Source organism: Bactrocera latifrons, unplaced genomic scaffold, assembly GCF_001853355.1.
Source record: "Bactrocera latifrons isolate USDA-ARS-PBARC rearing strain unplaced genomic scaffold, ASM185335v1 scaffold_422, whole genome shotgun sequence".
Taxonomy (NCBI): domain Eukaryota; kingdom Metazoa; phylum Arthropoda; class Insecta; order Diptera; family Tephritidae; genus Bactrocera; species Bactrocera latifrons.
In genome coordinates, this window is record NW_017537071.1 from 97832 (window position 1) to 123057 (window position 25226).

General features: G+C 33.8%; 1 protein-coding gene across 2 annotated transcripts in view; it reads left to right on the top strand.

The window, feature by feature from the left end:
- The first annotated feature begins 13286 nt into the window (after window positions 1–13286).
- LOC108972784 (protein Teyrha-meyrha) overlaps window positions 13287–25226 on the top strand; it is a 52239-nt gene continuing 40299 nt past the window's right edge. For both annotated transcript variants that reach the window (XM_018939585.1, XM_018939586.1), the window contains exon 1: window positions 13287–13626. In XM_018939585.1, coding sequence (XP_018795130.1) covers window positions 13510–13626 — 117 coding nt within the window. In that variant the 5' untranslated portion in view covers window positions 13287–13509. The remainder of the gene's footprint in view (window positions 13627–25226) is intronic.

Genomic DNA, 25226 nt, shown 5'->3' on the forward strand with positions numbered 1-25226 from the left:
GTCCGTCTGTCCGTCCGTCCGTGCAAGCTATAACTTGAGTAAAAATTGAGATATCTTGATGAAACTTGGTACACGTATTTCTTGGCTCCATAAGAAGGTTAAGTTCGAAGATGGGCAAAAGCGGCCCTCTGCCACGCCCACAAAATGGCGGAAACCTAAAACCTATAAAGTGTCATAACTAAGCCATAAATAAAGATATTAAAATGAAATTTGGCATAAAGGATGGCATTAGGGACAGCATATTTGGACGTCATTTTTTTGGAAAAGTGGGCGTGGCGTCGCCCACTTATGGACCAAAAACCATATCTCAGGAAGTACTCGACCGATTTCAATGAAATTCGGTATATAATATTTTCTTAACACCCTGATGACATGTATCACAACCACGCCTGAAATCTCGATTATCACTTTATCATGCGAGAGTATAAAATGTTCGGTGACACCTGAACTTAGCCCTTCCTTACTTGTTTTTAGATTGCATTTAATGAACACATATTCTCAAGGCAAAAAATTTTACTATGATCGAATCAGTTCTTTTAAATAAAAGTCAGAAGCCGATAATTATATATAATTACAACTTATAAATAGGAAATGTCCGGTATTTATTGGAAGTCAGTCTAATAGGAAAAGCTCGTATTACTGTAAGTTTTATTAAAGTTTTCGAGGCTTTAAAACAGCTCTTGAAGGATTTCATCTTCAGTTAAATGTATACTTTTGTGAATGTTCAAGGAAGCAAAAGCATTAACTCTTTCATGACCAAATTAAAATGGGCGGAGCTAAAACATTTTTTAGGACAGATATAAATAGCCTTAACTCAAGTAAGAAGTGATAAAAATTTCAAAGTCCCTAGTGTCCTGGTTCGTTAGTTACGGGATGTTGCCTATAGACAACAGCACTTTTATTTTATTGATTTACTTTTAATTTCAATAACTATATTACCTTTATTTATTTATGTTGTTCCATTTTGTTTACAATAAAACACCTATTTTAATATCGTTAAACATTTTTTGCGTAACGCCTTTTTTTGCCATCTTGAATATTTCACTACGAAAAACAATTATATGTGTATCATAGATTACGATATAAAGGAAAAAAAACTTATATAACGGGACTTAGAAGCATATACATATGTACGTAAATGTTGGCTATAGGCAACATCGGGCATGAAAGGGTTAAAACATTAGACGCTCTTGTCCCATGGTTTTCTTAAGATGACTTTTGATTAATCTTTAAGTGTTGTTGTTGCATTCAACATTGCCAAAACTTGTAAAATCTTATTTAAGTTTTCAACTATTTTATCATTTCTTATGAGATTAAAATATAAGAGAGTTGTTAAAAATTTCCTAGGTGTAAATACTTTTGGCAAATTTTTTTTACATTTTCTTTAAATATTCTATTTATAAATTTTTTCTAATTTCCATTTAATTTCTAATATAGATCAGCCACAAACATTTTTCATGCACAACGACTTTTAAACATTAAAAAAAATTATCTCACGGTCAATGAAGTGCAAGCTATTGCTCGAAACATTACTCCACTGCACGTTTAAAATTATTGACATTTAAATATATGTGCCAAGAAGAAAACTGGCAAGCTTGGTAACATTTTCAATTGAAAGACAGTCGGTCCAATTTTTCCAAATTAAAGGCATATTTAAATAATTTACTTTTTAATTGTTCTACTAATTATAAGATTTTTATTAATTTAGAAATCTTGATGAAACTTAAACTTAAACTCCCACAAAATTCCATTAACCGAAAACTTGCCATAACTAAGCACTAGAGTAAGCTATAAAACTCTAATTGACACAGAGGATTGCAGTGGCAAGGGGCATCTGTGGACATAAAATGTTATAAAAGTCGATAACTAAATACGACAGAGACGTTAAATTTTACTACTATTTAGGAGTCAGTGTAAAAATTTAACGGTGGGCGTGGCACCGCCCACATTTTGTAGAAAACCCTTATCTCGGGAACCAACTGACCGATTTCGACTAAACTTAGTATTTGGAATTTTCTCACATTTCTATGTCACAGTGTGAAACACACTTTTAAATACCACTTTTTCACTTTCCAGTATTCAAATCAAGAAGTAATTAATATAATGGGATATGAATTTGCACTTAAAGTATATAAACAAAAAGTTCCCAAATCCAACCAAAATTATTGAAGCATTCAAGTACCGGAAATGTGGCTCCAGTATCAATTCTTGACTTTTGAACGAAAATATCGGTTAATGTATCGGATATACAATTGAAATTCAGAAAGAATCTTTTCCTGGCAATAGTATTTTTGTGACAAATGTAAATAACAAACTTTGACCAACCCAGACCCTTGTTTACAGATTATGTGGTTGTTTGCTTATTTCCAGTGTCGTTGGAGTTTTACTAAATGGCAGCACAAAAAATAAATAAAACTAAGCGAATTTATATTTATATTTTCTAATTGGAAATTCTGCTATTAACAGCTGTTTTTTGTTTACAATTGCATTGTGACACAGTTCAGGGCGCAAGATGTCTTCAAATTTTATACAAACAATCTTTTGAACTCTTAAAATTCGGATTATTTAATAAGCACATACCTTCAATAAAGTCCATTTCCTGTATAGCAGAACTTATTTTAAATTCAATTATGTTACTTTTTAAACTTTGTTTAGGCATTTTATAAGTAGAAATTTCATTGAACTTAAAATGTAAAAAATGAACAGCTGTTTGTGTAAAAATAAGCATATAACCATACAATATGGGATGTTCACGGATCATAGAGGTTATTTTTAATCTAATAACCACATAACCCGATAACCACCTTACCGTGAACAGCCTAAGTATTTGTATATATAAATTTGCTTACATTCCGATCATCTAGTTAACGTTTTCCTCCTTAAGGTGTTTTCCTGACTTTGATTCCTGAATGTTTCAAGAGTACAAAATGTTCGGTTGCACCCGAACTTAGCTCTCCCTTACTTTTTAAATAATGATGTTAAATTATTTATGTATGAGTGATTTCTTGAATAAAATGTCATGAAAATTTGCCAAAAATTTATGCTTTGATAAATTTTGTTGTTAAAGTATTGTAAGTAATTGGCTATTTGCCTAGTGCGCTAAATTGTCTCGGGTTAGCCCTAATTTTGGTCGAAAGTATCTTACCGATAATGCATCTAGTGCATTTTTGATATTTCGAACGTACATTCGCTTTCTCCATATTCTGACTTCAGAAATGAAAATTTGAAAATGTTTAGAGTAAAATTAAAATGGCTTACAAATTGGCTTTGTGCATGAAAAATATAAGTGTCAAGAAAAGGTACATAAAATGGGATTATATAGTGCTCTTCATTGTGCATGGTTCGACGGTTTTACAGTTCCGTCAACTTCTCCACTGCTATTTGCTTTTAAATCAGTTTACAATTCATCTCGCAAATTGTAATATTTTTTACTACATTTCCAGAAATACAACTGTGTTCGAAATAGTAGCTGTGGCATAACCCACAATTGATATGAAGCAAAAAAATGTATACTTGATTTTTATTAAGGGTTACTATTATTGTATTTAATTTGCTCATATTCAAGCTTAAAAGAAATATGATACAAAATTTTAGCTGTGAATAATAATAGAAGTATTTAAGATTTTACATCAAAAATGAATTAATTAATAATAAAAATATAAAATTAAAATTTAAACAATTAGTATTTCGTCGAATGATCAGCGGACCTATACCATAGTAAGACAAGCACCCCCATGCAATGATTTTGGCGCCCCCATGTTTTAATGTCCGTGAAATATATTTCGCTTCAAATGAAGCGTTTATTGACCTTCGTACATACTGTCGGCGTCCTAGGTAATCAAATAAAACTATTTTTGTTTCATCGGACCACAATATGTTTGGGCCATTTTTCGACTGACCAATGCAGGTGCTCTTCAAGCCACTGCTATTATTCACAAACCACAGCTATTATTTCACAGTTGTATATTCGAAAATCATAATAATTATATACATACATATATTCGGCTACTTTGTTCAAAGATAATATCCAGTTTTAGCAGAATGACACATTGTTACCGAGAAAATATGCGCTCTAATTGTCTAAAGCAATGGTATAATCTCCGAAGAATTTTTTCAGATCAGACTACTATAGCATATATTGGTATTGGTTTAATAAAAAAAATTTGAAATTATAAACTATTCACTTTACGAAAAATTTAATTGCATATGAAATGTATTTCTGGAACCGTATAAAATTTAAAATAATAAAATTACGTTATACATACATTTTTGTGTAATCGCCAGCATTTCCGAGTTGTTGTTGTGAAGAAACAATAAGTTTACAGTTTTTTTTTGGTTTTACACGAGTGTAGTTGTACTGCGTGCATCGCGAGCAAACATCATAAATCACAGTGTGCCAGTTGTCGTTTAATAAACACCATTTTTGGTTACTCATCATGTTGTGATCGGTGGTAATTTTGTGTTGTACTTGTATGATGTTGTAAATATAATAATTTTTTATCCTTTTTTCAATTTTTTTTTGCATGTATTTATATATGTTTGCATTGCTTAAGCCATTTTTAATTCATGTCAACTGCGCTTTTGTGTTTCGAAGCGTGCAAGCAAGCAAAGCAAGCAATCAGCCAACCATTTATTGTAGTGGTGTACTTTTGGGCATTGCCTGCAATTAAGATGACCAGACTTGTCGGCCAGACTGTGGCTAGCGGTCGATTATTGTCGGTGAACGGCTCTCGTATTGTGTTTGTCAATCGAAACCAATGACCGTTTGGCCAGCTGCGTTTTTAATTTGATTCGCAGTAAGTCGCGCACATTTTTCATTTTCATTTCGCAAAAACAAAAAACAAGAAAACATTGCAAATAAAAATGGTTGCATGTGTTCCTAGATATGAACATAAAGCCATAATTTCTGCAAATGCGCGTGTACACAACGGATTTATCGAGTGAGAAAATTTATGTCAACTTAATGAAAATTTCATTGACAGCATACATACGTAAATGTATTGGACACTTGCTTGTCAGAAGCACACGAATTTCTGTTTTTGTCATTGGCGAAGACGTGCCTGAGGTATGTAAGTATATGGATAGACACTGAAACTGAAAATAAATTGCACTAATCAGAAATATTGGCATTTGCGAGAAATGCGTTTGACGATCATTAATACTATTAACTAAACCATATACATATGTATATAGGTATATATTTGTTGCACCAATATCCTCATTACAAGTATTAATTTATAGACTGTCAAACCCCAAATACAAATATATTTTTAAAGGGTTGTTCTTCAAACTACCTTAGATGTCGCATACAGATTTTGTCAGATGATGCAGTGATTCAAAAATAAATTTATAATAATAGTCATCATTTGTAACAATATTCTAAGCTGTGAAGTTTGATATTTTGACGTTATTAAGGAGTTGTATACAGTTAGAATCCCGAAAAAAGCGAATTTTCCAAATTTTGTTCTTACAAAACTTTTAAATTTATTGATCCAAAACTTTGTGCACATATTATGGTATCTTTTAACTGTATTTTTAGACTTAGTATCAGTAAAAATATTTATTTGGAAAGGAACAACAGCTGATCTCCGTGATTCTTAAATTTATGTACATTAAAAAATAAAATTTAAAAAATCGGTTTTTTGAAAATTTTAACTGTATACAGATATAACCCCTTAAAACACCATGACATTACAAAACTATGTTAAACTTCTGTCTTTGAGAATCGGTTATACTTTTTTAAGAGGATTAAGTTTTGAATTCGAACATTGGGCAGCGTTGCAATACTCTCAGGAAACAATATGCGAATATTGCTTTTAAATTACTAACCAATCGAGGACCCTACAATTAGCTGCACCCATTCTCTCTATACAAATGTATGAATTTTATTGCTTTCTGCCGCTTTTTATTCAGAAGGTAACTTTAAGCAGTTAATTTCATCTTTCCAGTAATTGTAATTATCTCTGATTTCCAATTGACATAATAGGGAGTTTCGCAAAGGAAAAGGCAGTGATCAACTAATATGTATTTGAAGGTATTTACTGTACACCTCTTTTTGCAGCAGGTAATTAAGATAGCTTCGTTTTATTTTGTTAAAATCATGCGGTCTATAGTATCTATTTTTGCGGTTGTGCAAACCAACGTATTTACCTGAGATATTATTTGCCTGTGACTACTATTGAGACATGAACTTATGTACATATATACACCAATGGTAGTATATGTATATTGAAAGCATTGAAATAATATTTTAAGTTTAAATCCGATTTCTTTATAGAAAATATTCCCATTTTACCAGAATATAATCAGAATATCAAATTTTGAAATTAAAACTATTTTCAACTCTAATATTTTTATCACAAAATTGGTAATTTTATATTTTTCGTTAACCGAGGAGGCTCTCTGTTGCAAAAACCTTAAACATTTTATATTTTATTTCTTCTCATTGATTTCATTAGTTCGCCGGCTGTAGGGTTCCAGAGAACCTCTACTAATATTGCAATATTATTTTCCCCGCTGAAATAATTTTCATTTCAAAAATTTATAAAATATTAAAAAGTCTTATTCAAATTTAAATACGTTGTTGTAAAAAAAACTCCAACTAACAAATAAAAGTACTATCCCACCGATTAACTCATAAGTCAACAAAAAATCCGCAATAATAAAGTTCCATTCCTCATATTGCATGAAAAATTATGCAATCACGTTTTTTAAATTTCAAACGTATTATTTCGAGTTCGTTAACTTTCGGAATATCAAATGCCGTATCATCTGAAAGTCAAACATAATCGAGAATGCAAAACTCTCAACGCCAATATGAAATCCAATGAGTAGCGGGTGGGACTTTGGTGCCATCAAAGCAAACATAAATCGCAAGTGAAACAAATGCTACTGCCCAATAACTTTGCAAACAATTCAAACAAACGCTGACGCTCAGCAATTTATGCAAATCTTTGTTGAGGGAAAATTAGTTGAGAATTTGGATTTATAATTCGTTGCATGCGAATACATTTTGGGAGTGGTTAGCTAAGGGAATCGATATTAATTCGAAGCACTTGGAACCGTTTCTGAGAAAAAAGTATTTGTTCACTAAATTTTTTCATATTTGTTTGAATTTGTTGGATATTAGAAACATTTTAAGCAACAAAAAATATTATCTTAACATTTTCTTTTAATATTTGGTTGTTATTTAGGAAATATAATAGGAAATTAATGTCCATAACTAATATTCATGAGAAAATTCCTCCATTGTTTCAAATAGTATATATTTATTGTTTATCCTTCTCCTATTAGGGACTCGAATTTACGAATACCTTCTCAGTCAATACTATCATTTTTAATTACCAAAAGATCTATGCAATATGTTACTGGGTTAGCTAAATTTGCTTAGCGATTTCTGCCCAGAACCAAAATTATAGCAATATGATATATGTATATAGCCGGTGATCCAAGTAGGGATGTTTAGTATAGTTAGCCATTTTGTCATGGAAAAAACGTTTACAATCATGTTTACATACATTTTACGTCGAGATCTTAAATTGATAGCATACAAAACGCTGTACTTGTGCAATAACTGAAGCCGCTTAACCTTCTCAAGCGACATCTCTACGCTCTATGTGCACTTGAAAAGTTCCAAGAATACCCGACGTTTTCGATTCAGATTTTGATCAGCGATGATACCCATTTCTGGCTCCAAGGAAGTAAACAAGCAAAATTGCCGCATTTGAGTCAAGGAGCATTTATGAGCCGTCATTTCATAAAGAAAAACCAACGTTTTGGTGTAGTTTGTTGATGATGATTCCAGGGGCCCATATTTCATCAAAAATGATGGCGGTGAGAGCGTAACGATCAATGGCGATCATTTTCAAATCAACGATAAACATCGCAAGCAAATATTTGATTGAAATCTAATACAGAATCAGCCTTCAGGACTTCACTAGTTACTTCCAAATAAAATGAAAAATAGTCTGATAGCAGTTAGTGACTTTAGTTTAGTAATATAGTTTTTAATCTGCTTTTAATAAATAAACATTTAAAATAAAAGTAGATATTTTCTCAAATTTTTGCCAATCTGCTGAACGAGATTTCAAAACTCAAAGAGAACTGAGCAATTTCTAACACAGCTCACTTTTCTTATTAATTTGCCAACGAAATCGATCGATCTACTGTAAGTTCTTTTTTTTCATATTATCGCGTGTAGGCATATCTATGAAAGTGTCTACGTATGTAAGCGTATACAACTCTTTCTTAACACTTAATCTTTAAGCTGAGCAGCTGTGCACACAAACTGCCATAACGAACTCGACTTCAAAAGAACTCGGTGGACTTTTGCTCATTTCTTTCATTTCATTTCATTTTACTTTATTTTTCATGTTTTACCATTTGGCCAACTGCAAGCACTCATGGGCACTCCATAAATTAGCTGCCACTTTTTTTGACCAACCACGACTCACACATACGCACCGTGTACGTATGCATAAGACCATATGTATATTAGTATATTTGAACTAAGGCTTGTCCAAAGCAAATATAGAAAAGTAGTCAACGAAATAGCAGCAAAATAAATGAATACGCAAGCATGAAGCACAAACACTACAGTAATAACAAAAATATACTGAGCATATAATTTATAAAAAAGAAACTAAACAAAGCGAGTATTTAATTTGCTGATACTTACTATTCTCTGGCTACCATAGTTACACAACACAATTTACGTATACGCCATGGTGTGTCATGTACTTTATATGCGCGAATATCCATGAATGTACGGGCTCTTAAGAATTTGTGTATGTATATTTGTGTACGTTATTTTACAGTAGGTGGAAGCCACTGTCGGCGCTGTGTGCTTGCAACAACATAAATAAAATGAAAAATCTACTAGGAAAATGCACTGGTACATAAGCGACTTACTGCCAGACTGGCTGGACAGTTCGTGAGTTACACGAAGCAAAAGCAAATATCAAAGGAGCAGGAAAAAAAAGTAAAGGGAATTGCGTACAGTTCACTATATACGAACTTAGGTACATTAAAGACAGCATTTGGTGAACGTTAAATATGGAGAGAGAAAATATATGTATATGTACAGATATATATGTACATATATGTGGCGAAAAAAGTTTAGAACTGAAATTTGTGATGGTCATAACTATGCAACAAATACTTTGTAAAATTGTATCTGTGTTATTGTTACAGAGACTGTTGATATATAAGAATACCCGAAATTAGGGAGCATGCGCCACAATGAAAGTCGCTTTGTTTGTGCTAATAAGTAATTGCTGGAATTTGTTGTAAGAGAGAGAAAGCGCGTGAGCATACCAGCAGGGGAACAACACACTATATACAAAACTATGTATGTATATATGTATGTACATATATGTATATGCATGCGAGTAGTTTAAGGAAACTGTAGTGGGAAAAAGTAAAACTGGCAGCAAGTCATCTGCAGCAAGGGCGTTTTAAGAACAAGATTGCCACAGGTGAAATGCTTTCCTTTCACAAAATTTCTTTCGGTCTTTCTTATGTCGCTACAGCAACAAGAATTATTAAGATGCGCAGTCTGTGCAATGGTTATTTGAGTCTCAGCAGCAAAGTAAACTCAACTAAGCACCACCTGGACTAGCCTAAACTCGGTCGTCATGCATGCAAAGAAGAAAATTTACTCACTAAACCTAATTAAAAAGTAAACTGTGGCAGCTAACTAGGCGTTGTTGGCCGCTAGCCACTATTTGCGCTTGCTTGTAGATACACACGTGTGTGTGCCTTGTGTGTACGCTAACAAGGTGTGGCAGTTGTATCACCACTTTCTTGCACATACTACGCTACATATTTGTAAAATTACTTTGCAGCCATTTTCGTTGCTTCAGTTGTTGATTTCATTTAATTTATGCTCAAGTGTTTTCTTCAATGATCTAAATTTTTTCTTATTTTTGCTCCGCCTTGTTATTGGCATATCCCAAGCCCCAATTTACTTATTTATTTCTTTTTAATTTCTATTTTTCAATATCTGTGTTTAGTAACTTTCTGGCATTCTCTCATTCTGCTTTTCGCCTAACTTCTATTGTTTTGTGTTTGCTGTCAGCTAAGTATATAGTAAGTTGAAGTTGGTTGCATGCCTGCACAAACGTTAAAGAATTGTCGCAAGCATCGACTTACTTTATTTAGTATCTTCATGTTAACACACTTAAGCACCTACTGAAATAATTTCTGTGGCAAATAAACGTTATTGTTGTATATGTTGTATATTGTTGTTGGTTTTGTTTTCTTGTGCGCCATTATGGTTTGCCATATCCATTGGGGTGTCGAAATGGAACTCTTTACTTATTTCTTGCTTGCTACTTACAGTGACGAAATACAAATATGTTGCAGTATAAAGATAATTTTTGATATAATTTCATAAAAAAACACCATAATCCACAAACCAACTTCTGGTTCGGTAGCTATGGAAAGAAATTTGTATGAAATTTGACTTCTTTTGCCAATTCAAGAGTTCGAGTAATGGAGAAATTCGAGCTATAACAGTTCGAATTGTGGAAGTTCAACTCTATATTCATATGTACATAAGTAGTTCTTAAACTAGAATGAAATTATTACCTAACAATATTAAAAATTCCGTATTATAGAAAACAATGCACAAATTTTATTTTTAAGGTATTTTCGAAGACTTATATGGTACGAAATTTCTACAATATTTCTTCACATATTGACGATGTTATCTTCCACAGGGTTTGAAATAAATTATTCGAAATTATCCGAACTATTTTCTCCCGCCGCGACTGTACTTCGGAGCGTGATTCGGCAGAGGGCGTTCTTCGTGTATTATCGCGCGAAGTGTTGCTGTAAGGGACCCAAGCCGAAAATGCAGCGTTCTTTAGAGCAAAAGCGATTAAATTCTGTATGAAACTCAGTAAATCTGAAACAGAGACGTTTGATATGATCAAGTAGGCTTACCCAGATGTCGCTTTAGCAAGAAATGGTGTATTTCGGTGCCACCAGGCCTTTTTGAAAAAAGATGAGAATTATCGTTTTTTACATCAAAGGCATCGTCCACCATGAATTTGTCCCTCCTAAACAAAGCGTCAACGCCAAGTTTTACATGGAAGTCTCAAGAGACTCAAACGAAGGGTCAATCGGGTCGGACAAAACATTGCAGCCGATCGGAAATTGCACCTAGACAATGCCCTGGTTCACACCGCCATTCTTGTAAACAGCTACCTAGCTAAAGCCGCCATCCCAACCCTTCCACATCCGCCCTACACCCCAGTAATTAGGGGAAAAATTTGTGTAAAGCTAAACGAGCACGAGTTTTAAGAACTACCGAGTCCTTCTTCGAAAATGTTACAGCAGAGACTGACCACGATTTTGTAACTAACGCCAATATAAATTTTATTTGTGCACTGAAACACATGGAAAAGAAGAAAACTTCATCTTTAAGATTACATCTAAATTAAATTGTAATGGTAAAGTTAAGGGCTCTAGACTTCGTTCTTATTTTTTGCCAAAACAAAATTTTCTTAACATCCTTGCATATACATAAATCATAACCAATTCCAGAGATGAAATTTTATTTAAGTCAACAAAAATAATAAATTTGTACACATACATGTTTGTATGTATGTATATTTATCTATCTAAATAATTTTCAACATACATAGATATATACATACATACGTTAATCTACATATGCACATGAACATATTATATGAATGTATTTTCTCCAAGTGATAGCACAGGTGTCAAGCGAATAGTAGGTATTCAGAGGACAAGCGTCAGACAGCTAAATAAATGTGTTGAACACACTGTCAGAAAAAAAGTCAAATATCTCTTCACCAACCATCCACACCTTAGTAGATGAACAGACGTGCAAATTGGCATATGAACACATGTAGTTACAGAATACTGACAAACAAACATTTTGAAGAAACAACTGACAGTCCGAATAAACATTAAATGCAAATCGCAAAATTTGGGGGTGAAAGAGGGCAATTTCACATATGTGCGCACGCTTCACTGAATTACAATAGCAGTAGGAACAACAAAACCAATAGCATAATTTGGAGGCAACTACAACGATAATAATAAGAAGTAAACAAACAAAAGTCTCGCACACAATGCTCGTAAAATCATGAAAAGTAAATGAAGCGAAACATATGGGAACCCAACTGGTGCCTGGCGGATCTACAATCTAATACACATGAATAAGCGCACACACCCACAAAATAAGGTCAACCATGCGCTATTAAACTGCCAACACAGGCACATATGTATAAGCATGCATTTTTATTTATTTGTATATATTTCTATATAACTAAAAATCAGTACGAGTTGATGCTTGCTGTTGAGTATATGGATGTTTGTGTGTGCACTAAATGAAAACGCAACGAGTGTGAGCGAGTCGACGTTCCCAGTTGGCCTCACTGTCGTCACTTGAGCATTTATATTCAGCCAGCACACGGCAGCGAAACAACAGCCAATCAGCAACATTCATTCCCCGCTGCGCGAATAGGCGTTGCCGAACCCCACCGTTCGCTTCGCTTAAGCGACTTGTAAATGGGCGCAGTGCGCAAGTATGGCCCCGGCCACATAACCAGCTACCAAAGCAACAACAATAACAATGTGGCAAGGATTTGAAGCAGGTTTGACTGTGCTACTGTGGCAGCAAGTTCTTAGCGGCAATTCAGTTTAGCGTAGAAATCGCGTTCACGCGGGTGTCGCAAACATTCGGAGCATACAAATACGAGCTGATGGTGAAAACGAGTTGAGTTGACAAAAACAAATTGAAATTAAAGAAACGTTAAGTAAATACCTAATATTATAGGTACACGTTAGAGGTGGGGTGAACAAAAAAGTTTGTCATAAATACATACACACATATACGTGTGCATGATGATGTATATGTTTATAGTATATACTCTGGCTTATATGGAGAAAAAAAAAATAAATACATAAAATGAAATTAATTAACTGCGCTGCAGTAAGTTCGATGCAGTGTTTAGTGGCAGCAGCAGTTGTTCAGAAGTAATTAAATTCATACACGTCGCCAAACTAAACGTCAACCAGCAGACACCTACGGCGACAGTTCGTTCGTGAGCGCTTCCAATTAACATAGTACGCGAATTCTATGTGCCAATAAAAAATAAACAAAAAAATATAAAAAAATAAATTAATAAAACTAAATGCAATATTATTAGAAATCAAAGAAAAAAAATAAATTAGTAAATTAGTGAATTTTTAATTAAGTTTTTATATGCATATGTATATACAAATACATAATGCGTTGTGTAACAATAAATTACCAAAAAGTTTGTTCACCAGTTTGATCATTTCCCATTTGAATTTATGAAGGCCGATAAATAATTATTATTCTGCAAAATTGAATTCTTTAATTACTCTAAATACTAGTTAAGCTAATCAGAGTGCAGAAAATAAGTAAAATAGTGTGTTTTGTATATTGTATTTGTAATATTATTTTTGTTCGGTGCGAGCGTTTGCCGACGCCTATAGGCGCCTAGTATGGAAAGCAAMGCATTTGGTAGCAGCCATTTGCCGTCACAAGCTTTAGTCGTACTTTCGGAGGCTGCTTCCGGTTTGCATGAGGCTTTGAGGGGCCAACGGCCTTTCCCACCAAGAGTAAGATTATGTATAAGTTTTAAATTTTAAAATTAAACTTTCACTAACACAAGATTAGCTTATGATAATTACATTAACATACGAACTTAAAATGATCAAACTCTTTTACAAGTGATTATTTAATATATGTACAGTACATAAAAAATGTATATAAAAACTAAATGTAAATGCGAATTAAAAAAGTAAACAAAAAATAGACATTGAGAAGATAAATAAAAATAAAATATTATTAAGACTTGTTGAAATGAATGTCAATGGCCAATGATAATTTAATAAAAATATAATATCAAAGTTGGATCAAAACATGAAAAAAGATACTGATAGTAGTCAAATTTTTTGGAACAAATTTAAAAAAAAATATACATAAATATGTTATCTATTCTTGCAAATTTGAGACTCACAAATCGTTAATAGTTCCGATCGTATTCCTTTTTTCTGAATAGCCTTATTAAGATTTATAACTGTATTACTTGAGAACTTTTATGACTAAAGTTAAAGCATATAAATATATTTGAAAAGTAAAAAGTTATATATACCCGAAATTTTGTTTTATTCATACGGTTTGCCAAGATATGGCGTAATTTGAATGATTTTCCGAACCTGCTTTGGTAATATAATATCCATCATTTGAAACATAAATAACAATATTTTTTAGTTAAATATTCCGTTTTTCCGAAAACGTGTCATTACTGTGAGTTCTTCTTCATTACTTTAATTGAGCCGAGCGAATGTATAATAAATAAAAAAAGTCGTGTTTGTTTATCCATTACAATAGCTCTTAATTAAAAAAAAAAAACATATTTGAAACATGGCCAATCAGCCAAAGCAACGGAAAGCCGAATATTCATGACCCAAAGGATATGTGCTGATTCGGTAGGATCAGAAGGACTCGATATCATCAATGAGAAACGCTGGCGACAGCAACTTATAAATGAAGGGAGCGATTCCCGAGATACTCCGGAAATAGCAACTAGATACGAGGCAATTTCCAACATGTCAAAGCTCAACTTCATCGTCAGTGGCAGATCGGTTAAAAACTATTTGGAAAACAGAGGCTGGGAAGTTTTGCCTCACTCGCCTTATAGCATAGACCTACCTTGCCTTCTGACTACTATTTGTTGCGGTTCTGTCTGTTTTTATCCGAACATAGTATTCAAAATTAGTTTAATTCATATTTTTTCATTTACATATTTTTTTATTTTGCTGTAAAATTAATTAGATTAGATCAATTTGCGTATTTTGAGTATTGAATTGTATTTTCATTTATTTTAGTTGCATTGAAAAGTTATAGTCCGATCACGAAAATTTTTCCACAAAGGACACCTCAGCTCAAATACCGTATTTGTGTAAAGTTTTATTCCGCTATGTAATATTATACATAATATATTATACAGAGAAGGCATCAGATGGAATTCAAAATAGCGTTATATTGGAAGAAGGCTTGGTTGTATACTGAATTTCATTGAAATCGGTCGAGTAGTTCCTCAGGAATGGTTTTAGGCCCCTAAGTGGACGACGCCACGCCCATTTTCAATTTTTAAAAAAGGCCTGGGTTCAACTTCCTTCTGCCATTTTTTCCGTAAATCTTAGTGTTTCTGACGTTTTTTGTTAGTCGGTTAACGCACTTTTAGTGATTTTCAACAAAACCTTTGTATGGGAGGTGGGCGTGGTTATTATCCGATTTCTTCCATTTTTGAACTGTATATGGAAATGCCTAGAGGAAACGACTCTATAGAGTTTGGTTGACATAGCTATAGTAGTTTTCGAGATATGTACAAAAAACCTAATGCGATCCTTTGTGCCAAATTTCACTTTAATATCTTTATTTATGGCTTAGTTATGACACTTTATAGGTTCTCGGTTTCCGCCATTTTGTGGGCGTGGCAATGGGCTGATTTTGCCCATCTTCGAACTTAACCTTCTTATGGAGCCAAGAAATACTTGTACCAAGTTTCATCATGATATCACAATTTTTACTCAAGTTACAGCTTGCACGGACGGACAGACAGACATCCGGATTTCAACTCTACTCGTCACCCTGATCACTTTGGTATATATAACCTATATCTGACTCTTTTAGTTTTAGGACTTACAAACAACCGTTATGTGGACAAACCTATAATACTCTCCTTAGCAACTTTGTTGGGAGAGTATAAAAACTGCGACAATGATGGCAAAGAGTCAAAAATATTTCGGAAAAAGTATGTTCGTTGTGTCTATTATATCTTGTCGCTGGATTATCTGAAATTGAACTCTTATTGGTTCAATCGTTAGTGAATATTTTGGAACACTTCGAAGAGAAAAATGCGACATTTTGAAAAAAATCACCTAAATAGTTATTGTAAATTGAAAGTTATTAACAATACAGATATAAAATATTATACTTTCAATAAAAGAAGGTAGAACAAAAACCATAATTTCAAGACGAAAAATATATGTACAATGTCTAGTTAAGTTGTTTTACGAAATTCCTACAGATATGCGGTTTGCTATGTACATAAATACATATATCGCTTTAACTGGCCATGCGAACGCGCTAACAAATAATTCTCAACAACAAACGGCAATCGTCGAGTTGAACATAAATTATGGCGAATGCCAGTTAACGACAGCTGCAATTCGTGCAAATTGATCGCTGATGGATCATTCCAACAATCAACCGAACATAATTACACACAATCACAAATAATATTTAGCCGACTTGGTAGTTTTTGTGACCGAGGGTTCATGTGACTATTTTTTCCAGCAGGCACATACTTGCAAGCATTTCCAAAGGAAATTAAACAGTTAAACTAAATATGGCGAGAAGTGGTGACAAACTGGTTGATAAATTATTAATTAATGTAATTACGCGTATGTGGCAATATTTTGCACAAATTTTATCGAGATCTTAAGAAAATGCTCACAGGATACTAAACAAAGGGATAAGTACAGTAAAACAGGTGGTACACGAAAATTTCACTTATTCATATTTATTTCGGTGCCAAAAATATCATCATATCATATCTCCCGCGCTGATCAGTCAATAAAAGCCTAACCCAAGTGCCGCAACAATTCCAAAGCCTGCCGGCAAGTCTGAAGATGGCTTTGCGCTACTGGACATATTGTTCGAATATTTAACACAACATCACAAAAACGAAGTCGGAGGTGAACCCAAAATTGCGTAGTCAAAGCTGTCGAAGTACTCATTTTTTAGCATTTTGACATTCGTGTCAATACAACAAACATCAGCGGCCAAGAACACAGCGACACACCGTGATCAAAGCGAATATTCTTCATCATTTGTAGAATCAGCGTCAAAATCATCGCTCATGTTTACAATGACAGACTAACCGACAAACAAAGTGTACGAAAAAACGACAAAGAAGCCTCAACTACCGAATATATTGAATGGAGGTCCAAGTGAATATATGAGCGCACCTATCACATCTTCTTAGCATAACTGCCGATTGAAGAACAACCAGTAGCTGGCAGCAACAACAGTAATCAAACGGCAAGCAGTTCGTAAGCAAACGGCATTGGCATTGCAGCAATCATAAATCGTCAGGCAAATCTGCACACAATGGGTCACAAATACGAAGCGGCGCGATGTGGAGCAGCAGTAGCGTCAATATAGTAGTAGTGGCAACAGCGTAACAACTGTCTTTGCAACATCATAACAAACGCACAGTGGTGTGAGTGCTAGTTAAATGCCAAAAATAATTGTTTCATAAGCAAGTCTAAGGAAACACATTAGGGCGCTCAAATTACATATTTCATAAAAAATTTTGCCAAAGGATGGAATTTAAGTAGGAACGCTACTCTTTGTAAATGTGTTAAATTTTCGGATTTTTGGTAGAGCTTACAGAAAACCGAAATTTGCATTAAAAATAATTTATTTTCAAACGATTTTTCAATACATCTGTACTCTGCAAACAAAAAGGGTTGGACTATTTTCGATTGAAGTAGTTAAAACGTATGTTATGTGATTAAATGTAAATATTTTAAAATGCTTTATTTTTTTATATAATTTTTAAGATCCGTTTGACATGATTAAAACATATAGTTTTCTTGAATAATAATACGTAAAAACTGTGAGTAGAGTTAAAAAACTTAAGGGAGCAAATAACACTTTTAAAATTAATTACTTATTTCTAAAAATATGGGCTGAAATATAAACAAATGATGTGAGTTATAAAAAGATCTTTTATTCAAAAAATCATAAATTTGAATTAAAAACTCAATCGAAATTTATTTTTTCTTAGCGTTTTATTCAAGAAGATATAAAGTTAAAAGTCTTAACATTCTACAATCTTAAAAGAGATAAGATGTTATGAGAATGTTGCACTCCAGTAAAGCTAGATTACACAGATATAATAGAAACAAAAAACTGGAAAACTAGTATATGCATTCATATGTAATTAAATATTATTAATAAAAAGTAAAAAAAAATTTTCATTAGAATTTTAACATCCACTTTATTCAACTAAACCACTGTGCAGCGTTGCTAACTCACATATTAGTCCCAACTTACCGCTATACGAAAAGTGCTACCAACTAAACTCTGTATGTTTGGTTTGTGTTTTAAGAAGTGCATTGTTTTAGTGTTTTAAATTTTCATCGAACTTGAATACTTAGGCGTTTTAATACATTCAATATTCAAGCGCGCGAGTCGAGCGGCTCATTGAATGGGTGTGGGGATTTATTGGGGCAAATAAACTACTGTACTTGCAACGTCTGAGGCGCATGCTACTCAGTTCGATGGTTTATGATGGCTTCAGATGAATTTATAGAAAAAATTCGAAAAAGCAGAAAGCAAAAAAGCAGAAAGCAAAAAGAGGGTTTTATGATCTTATTGCAGTTTTAATTCCTCTTTCTGATTCCTATTCTGTGCCATTCAACAGCCTCTTTCGTTCCGAAACGCTCGTGATCATCAAATGTGTAAATACTGAAGCCATAAGAACTCATTTGTCTTAGAAATTAGTAGATTTAAGAACTTTTATGTTAGTTTAAATGAAAAATTAAATTAAATGCAACAAACAAAAATATATGTGAATACTCTTTAAAGTTTAGGTCTAAAGACAGACCATCATTCAGCCACATCGCGGCCTGAAGCCTGAAATTACCCTTTGTCGATTCTTATCAAAGTTGCATAGAAATGTTAAACCACAAAGGCTAAAAGAGCTTAGTCAGAGATCACACAGGTCACATAGATGCAGTATGATATTGAACACGATATCGTTGATAGAATTTATTGCAAATGAAAGCACATGAGAGTTTTAACATAAATATTACATTCATTCTCATATCACAAACTATTTATAGCTTTTGGTTCAAGTTTGGTTGACTGCCTTCTTGGCTATACGGATTCGGTACAACCGACCAACTCGTATTTTTAAGAACTACTGGATAAAAACAACATAGGAGCTCTCTGGAAGGTTGGTTATGTCTAATAGCTAACCTTTTTTGACTTATAGCAGAGTGCAAGACAATTTTTACCCGCTACTGATTCTGGTACTAATTCAACGTTTTCTTTCAGCTTGATTAATGGTAAAATATCGAATGAAATCCATTTCCTTTCAACAGTTATAAAGGTTGAAGAGTATCAAATAAGAAATTTTCTTCTCAATAGCCTTCAGAAATGAAATATCCTTCTGTCGGTGCCCGCGATAACTTGAGTAAAAATTAAAATATTGTACTCCTTGGCCAAAAGTAAGGACAGATTTTTTTAACAACTAAAAGTGCGTTAAATCAATAACCACAATGTAAGGAAATCCAACGGGAAAATGATATTTCCAAAAAATATAGTTTACTAAAATGGTAGGACTGTCCTTAATTTCTATGCCAAATATGAACGCGATCTGTCAATCAGTTTTTACAGCAGCTGCTTAAGTTGGTACCCCTCAGTAGTGCGTTGTGATTTTTACAATGCATTAAAACATCGAACAAAGAATTTGTCCCCATTTCTTAATTTATAACCAAATTTCGTGCATGTAATCGTTGTAAATGTTGGAAGAGGTTTATACTATGTTCGGACCGACAATGATAACATGTTTTCGTGGGAAAAACTGGTCTTCGCCCTAAAACTTATGTTTTTGTTCATTTAAAATCTGTCAAACAAAAACATTTTGAAAATCAGTTTTCGCTGAAAACTATTTGAAAACTTATATTCCACTCATTATAATCGGAGCCTTTCCTAGTTTAATCGATTTTAATGGAAGACATATTTTGCCGGCCCTAAATTGTCACTTGATATTTGTTTACACTCCATATACAAATACAGCTGTCACTTGATATTTTCATATTAGGGGGATTCTCTTGCTCTTGCAAAACCCTTGCAAGGTGCACGAATTGCAGAATTTTCTTGGTGCAACGGCACAACACACGCAGAAAATTATTTTCAATGTAAAATATATCAGACCAAAACCCATGTTTATTTTCGTGCTGTCATACATCACTAGATTCTGCAATGGGTGCTCTCTTGGCCTTGCATATTTCGGTATAGGAGTTTTGCATTTTGTGACATCGTGCAATCTTGCAAGAGCAAGAGAAACCCCCTAATAATAGTTGTCAGTGAAAACTCATCGAAAACACATATTGTCGGTCCGAACATAGTATCACAGTAATTCAGTTTTATCAAGACCACAAGTCTATGATTGGTACAAAGCCTACAATGACGGTCGAGAGATCGTTGAGTGCCTTGTTAAGGAACGACCTTCGACCTCTCCAACTAACGAAAATATTGAAAAAGTGCAGTATATGGTGCTTGATTATGGTGTTAGAAAGATGGCAAGAGAATTCAACATCTCTCATGAGTCCGTTCGAATGATTTTTATGGATATTTTGGGTATGAAACGCGTTCTTGCTCGACTCGTCCCGATAACTGAATTTTTTTTTTTTTTTTTTCAAAAAGATTACGAATGTGTGATTTTAAAGCCAAAAACGCATTGAATACCATCGATCAGTATTCAGCAGATTTAGCTCCGTGTGATTTTTCTCTAGTTGCAAAATCTGAAATTGTCGCTCCATGAAACCCGTTTTCAGTCGATCGATGAGATAAAACAACATATGCTAAAGGAGGTGAAATCCATCCCAAAAAGTGCTTATGAAAAGTGTTTCGAGGATTGGATAAAACCTTCTTATAAGTGTATTACAATTGATGGGAATTAATTTGAAGTCGATAAAATAAATATTGTTAAATAATTAAATATTTTGCATTTTATTTACAATTTCTAGGCACTTTTTCTCACAATGTAAATGCGGCAGAGGCGTTAAGTTTTACATCTATATATGCATGGCGCTCGGAAGGGTTTCATAGGAACAGCTGTCAAAATTGGACTTTAATGTGTGCCACATCATGACTAAAAATTGTCCAAATCGGACAAAAGCTGTTCAAACCACTAGGTACCGAATTTGAGAACCACATAGCGTATAGTTAATTTGTTGCCGCAAATATCGGGGAGATATATAATTGAACATCAGAGAGAATCCTTTCCTAATAAAAGTATGTCTGAAGGGCAAAAATGGGCTAAATCAGGTCAATACCTGCTATTTCTAGCCAAATATAAATAAAAACACTCTAACAACAAGCTATACTGAGAAGAAAGTACATATGTTTGCTCTCTTATGTACTCTCTCACACATATAACCACATATAACCACCAAATGCCACAAATATACGCATAATATTTACTTTTGTATAAATTGATTTATTCATTTGTATGTCGAAATAATAAAAATTAATAATAGCCAAAGTGTAACGAATAGCCCCCGACCGCTTGTTAACCGCATCTTACAACTTACACCACGAAACGCAAGACAAAGGGTGGGAGTTTTGTTATTACTAGCTGTGCAACATATTAAAAATGTCAAATGACTTAATGTTGACGCGAGCATAATGTCGTCATTAATTCTCATATGCAACATGCAACTGTACAAATAAACAGCGGTAACAGCAAAGCTCGGTACCTAAGGTTAAGTTAGCAACAATAACTGCGTGTAAGAAAATTGTCATCCCTTTCCGCGACAGTTTTGCAATGCCGCCACATTTGAGCTGATTTAGAGCACTTGCCAATGCTGCATATTATTTGAGCAAACTACTAAACGGGGCAAGGCCAGCACTGTCACACACATTTGGCAAATTAAATGAAAGTTGTAAATATTTGTGATTTACCTTGCAAGCGCCATTCTAGCAACAAAATATAATATGTGTATAATGTGTGTTATACATACAGACATATGTATGAGTTCGTATGACACTTTCGCCGTCGTCACCGCCACAGGGGGTATTCGCCAAAAATTATGTTCCCGCTGCACTCCTACATATGCCGTACACACCATCCCACCCACGCACGTACGTATGAATTATATGGTAGATGGCAATAGCTTTTATTTTAATTTAATAACGCAACGCTCCGCAAAAAAAAAAAAAACAAGCAATATTTAGAGGATGAGTAAGTTCACATACACACAGATATACATAATTGCCTGCACAAAAGCATATGCGTGAGCCTCACACCATGTGCTCGTATTAGCTTTTTGTTAATGTGTATGTATGTGTTTGTGGGTGTTCGGATTCCAGAGCAGCGTTTTCCACATTCCACGGCAGTGGCTCAAATTAATGCAATAACTCATTGTAATAACTTAACTTAGCCGACTGACTAACTGGCGCTCACCGAAGGCCCTGCGTGTGTATGTGTTGCTGTAAGTTAAGTGTTGCGGACGCACTTAGTTTACCGGGTTTAAACGCCGGTGAGTAGTTTGGTGTGGCCGGTGGCTACACTGCTGCCACTTGCTACCCGTAGCCTCTAGAATACAGTAATACTATTTTTAATGAATGCGGTTTGTTGTAGTGCTTTTGTGCTATTTTGTTTATGTTACTAACTAAATTGCTCTTACTGGTGATTATTTTTCCACTTAACACACCTAAAAAAATAATTTAGCACCAACGAGCTTGCATTATTATCGCAATTTTATACTCTTGCCACATGTTGTTACAGAGTATAATAATTCCCCCCCCTAACCGGTATATTTATCAGCAAAACTAATCGAGATAAATATAGGGTTATATACATGCGTATACATACATTATAAACGTAAGTGATCAAGTTGATGAGGCGAGTTGAAATTTGTGGGACTGTCCATTTGCGATCCTTCCGTCTGTGCAAGCGATTGCTTGAGCAAAGATTTCCTGATGAAACTTTGTTTATCGTCAAAAAAAGGAGGACGAGTTCGTTGAGGGGCGTTATCGTCACTTGTCACGCCCATAAAATGAAATGAGCAAGTACCAAATTAAGATAAAGAACTTTAATTTAGCACGGGCAAGGGATTGCAGTAGCAAGAGGGAATTGGTTAAATGTTCATATTTCTTAAACCATCAAAGCTACACTAACCAAATTTGCTTAGGACAAATCCACTACCGGATGATAACCCCACCCACTCCACATATCACGGTACTGTTAAAAACTATTAAAAGCACGTCAGATCAACAACTAAATACCAGAGACATTAAATTTTACACCCCAGATGGTATGAAAGGGTTTTAAAAAAGCCCGTGTCAAAATTTGACAATAGGTGTGGCACCTTTAGGTGAAATCACATGTCTCGGGTCTTCCTTGACCGATTTAAACTAAATTCGGTTTATGAAATTCTTCTCTTATAGTGTGAAAAATGAGTGAAATCGGGCTACAACCACGCCTACTTCTCATAAAACACAATTTTAAATCTCATTTGATTCTTTCACTTTTCAGTATACTAACCAAAAAGCAATAAATATAACATGATAAAACTTTACACGATTAGTGTATTTGAAATACATATGTCCCCTTATTACTTAAGATTGTCCTAATCAATCCAAAACTGTTCAAGCCCTTAATACCGAATGCCCGTCAACTATGGGTATATATATAATATATATTTAATGAAAATATCGAACAATATGTGAGATATATAATTGAAATTCGGAGGGAATTCTTTTCTCATAATACTATGTCTATGTGTAAAAAATGAGTTGAATCAAAATATCGTACCAACTCCAGGTACTTAATAGTTATAAAGATGTTCGAATTTCCGGCTGACTTTATATCACATATATCGGTCAATAGTTAGTTATGTTAATAAAATTGAGAAAGTTTTATATATTTGTGAATTTATTAAAATGAATACAATCGGGTGATAAGTTTTCCTATACCCCACATAATTAACAAACCTTATCTACCTGAAGTTATTTCCCGGTCTTTGAGTTCATTCAACTGTCAAGGATAACAACATTTTACCGAAGAAATATGTTCAATGGCAAAACTATTATGCTTTAGTTAGTTGAATAGAAATAATTGCTCTTAATGAAACTACTATATAAACGACCATATGAAAACTATCATTCTGTTATAAAACAATGTCATGGAAGCTAGCTTGCACTCAATGGGCCTTTCTTTTTAAAAGAAGTTAATGGTGCAGCTCAGTGTCAACACCTAGGCACCAAATCGAGAGCTGGAAATCACCAATCTGTTAGATGTTTGATGTAGAATATTTTTTATGCGCGGGATAGCTCATCAATCCGTAAGAGTCATTTCGATCTCATCTAAATATTTTGCTTCAGTGAATCACTTGCAACGCACTTTGAAGGATGACGTGAATTTGCTTCCAGACAAAATGCAAGCAACCCCAAGAATACTTTAATATGACCTCTCTGAATATCTGTGGTGATATGTACTAGTCATCCACCTCCTGAAATTATGAATTGAAAAACACAAAGAGTGGTGTCAATTGGATGTGGCCAATAAAGCCAAATACATATTTTGTGTAGCGAAACAATTATAATGAAATAACTAATGTACAGGGGACATTTTATTCTCTTTTAAAGTTGTTAAATATTTGTATAACGACATAAAAGATACTGTCCCTTATATGTGTTTTTTTCGAAATGACAGACACAGAGTATAATCTCAAAATTTGGGTAATATTTTATTTGGATGAAAATATATCAAAGTATGCCGCACTTTTGCATATATGTATGTATATAATTGTAACCTTTTATTTGAATTCTCTCATATGAGTTTCTCCAGTATACACCGAAAATATGAAGAATGAATGCGGTCCACTGCTACCCCTTTAATTTAAATTTAAATTACATTGGAACTTACCCCCTTTTGTAACCTTAGATTGCTTTTACTATTTACTTATTTAAAAAAGTACAGTAAACCATGACCACAACGTTTCCATTACTATTTTCATAAAAAACAATTCCTATAATCGAACATGAGCCCGTTCCAATGACCGGATACGGACACTACTTATTTCGTTACTATCATCTCTAATATTATTAATTTTTGTATGGCTTTGAGATAGTATTTTTAAGAATAATACTTTAAATGAACACAAATTGACTGACGCTGCCTGGTTCTGGTTGTTCAACCGAATCTAATCGATAATTGTCATTTATTCACTCATAGCTTGCATTGGCTCGCATTTGTTAGTTAAATATAGTTTTTAAACACTGGTTTTTGACACTCTCCATACTTGGACAGTTCCGGGCAAAAACAATGCTTCGGTGGGTGTCCGGTTATGAGCAATATCTCTTTGTATAGTTTTTATGCCGAATTCAAAAAAACTACTAAGTAGAA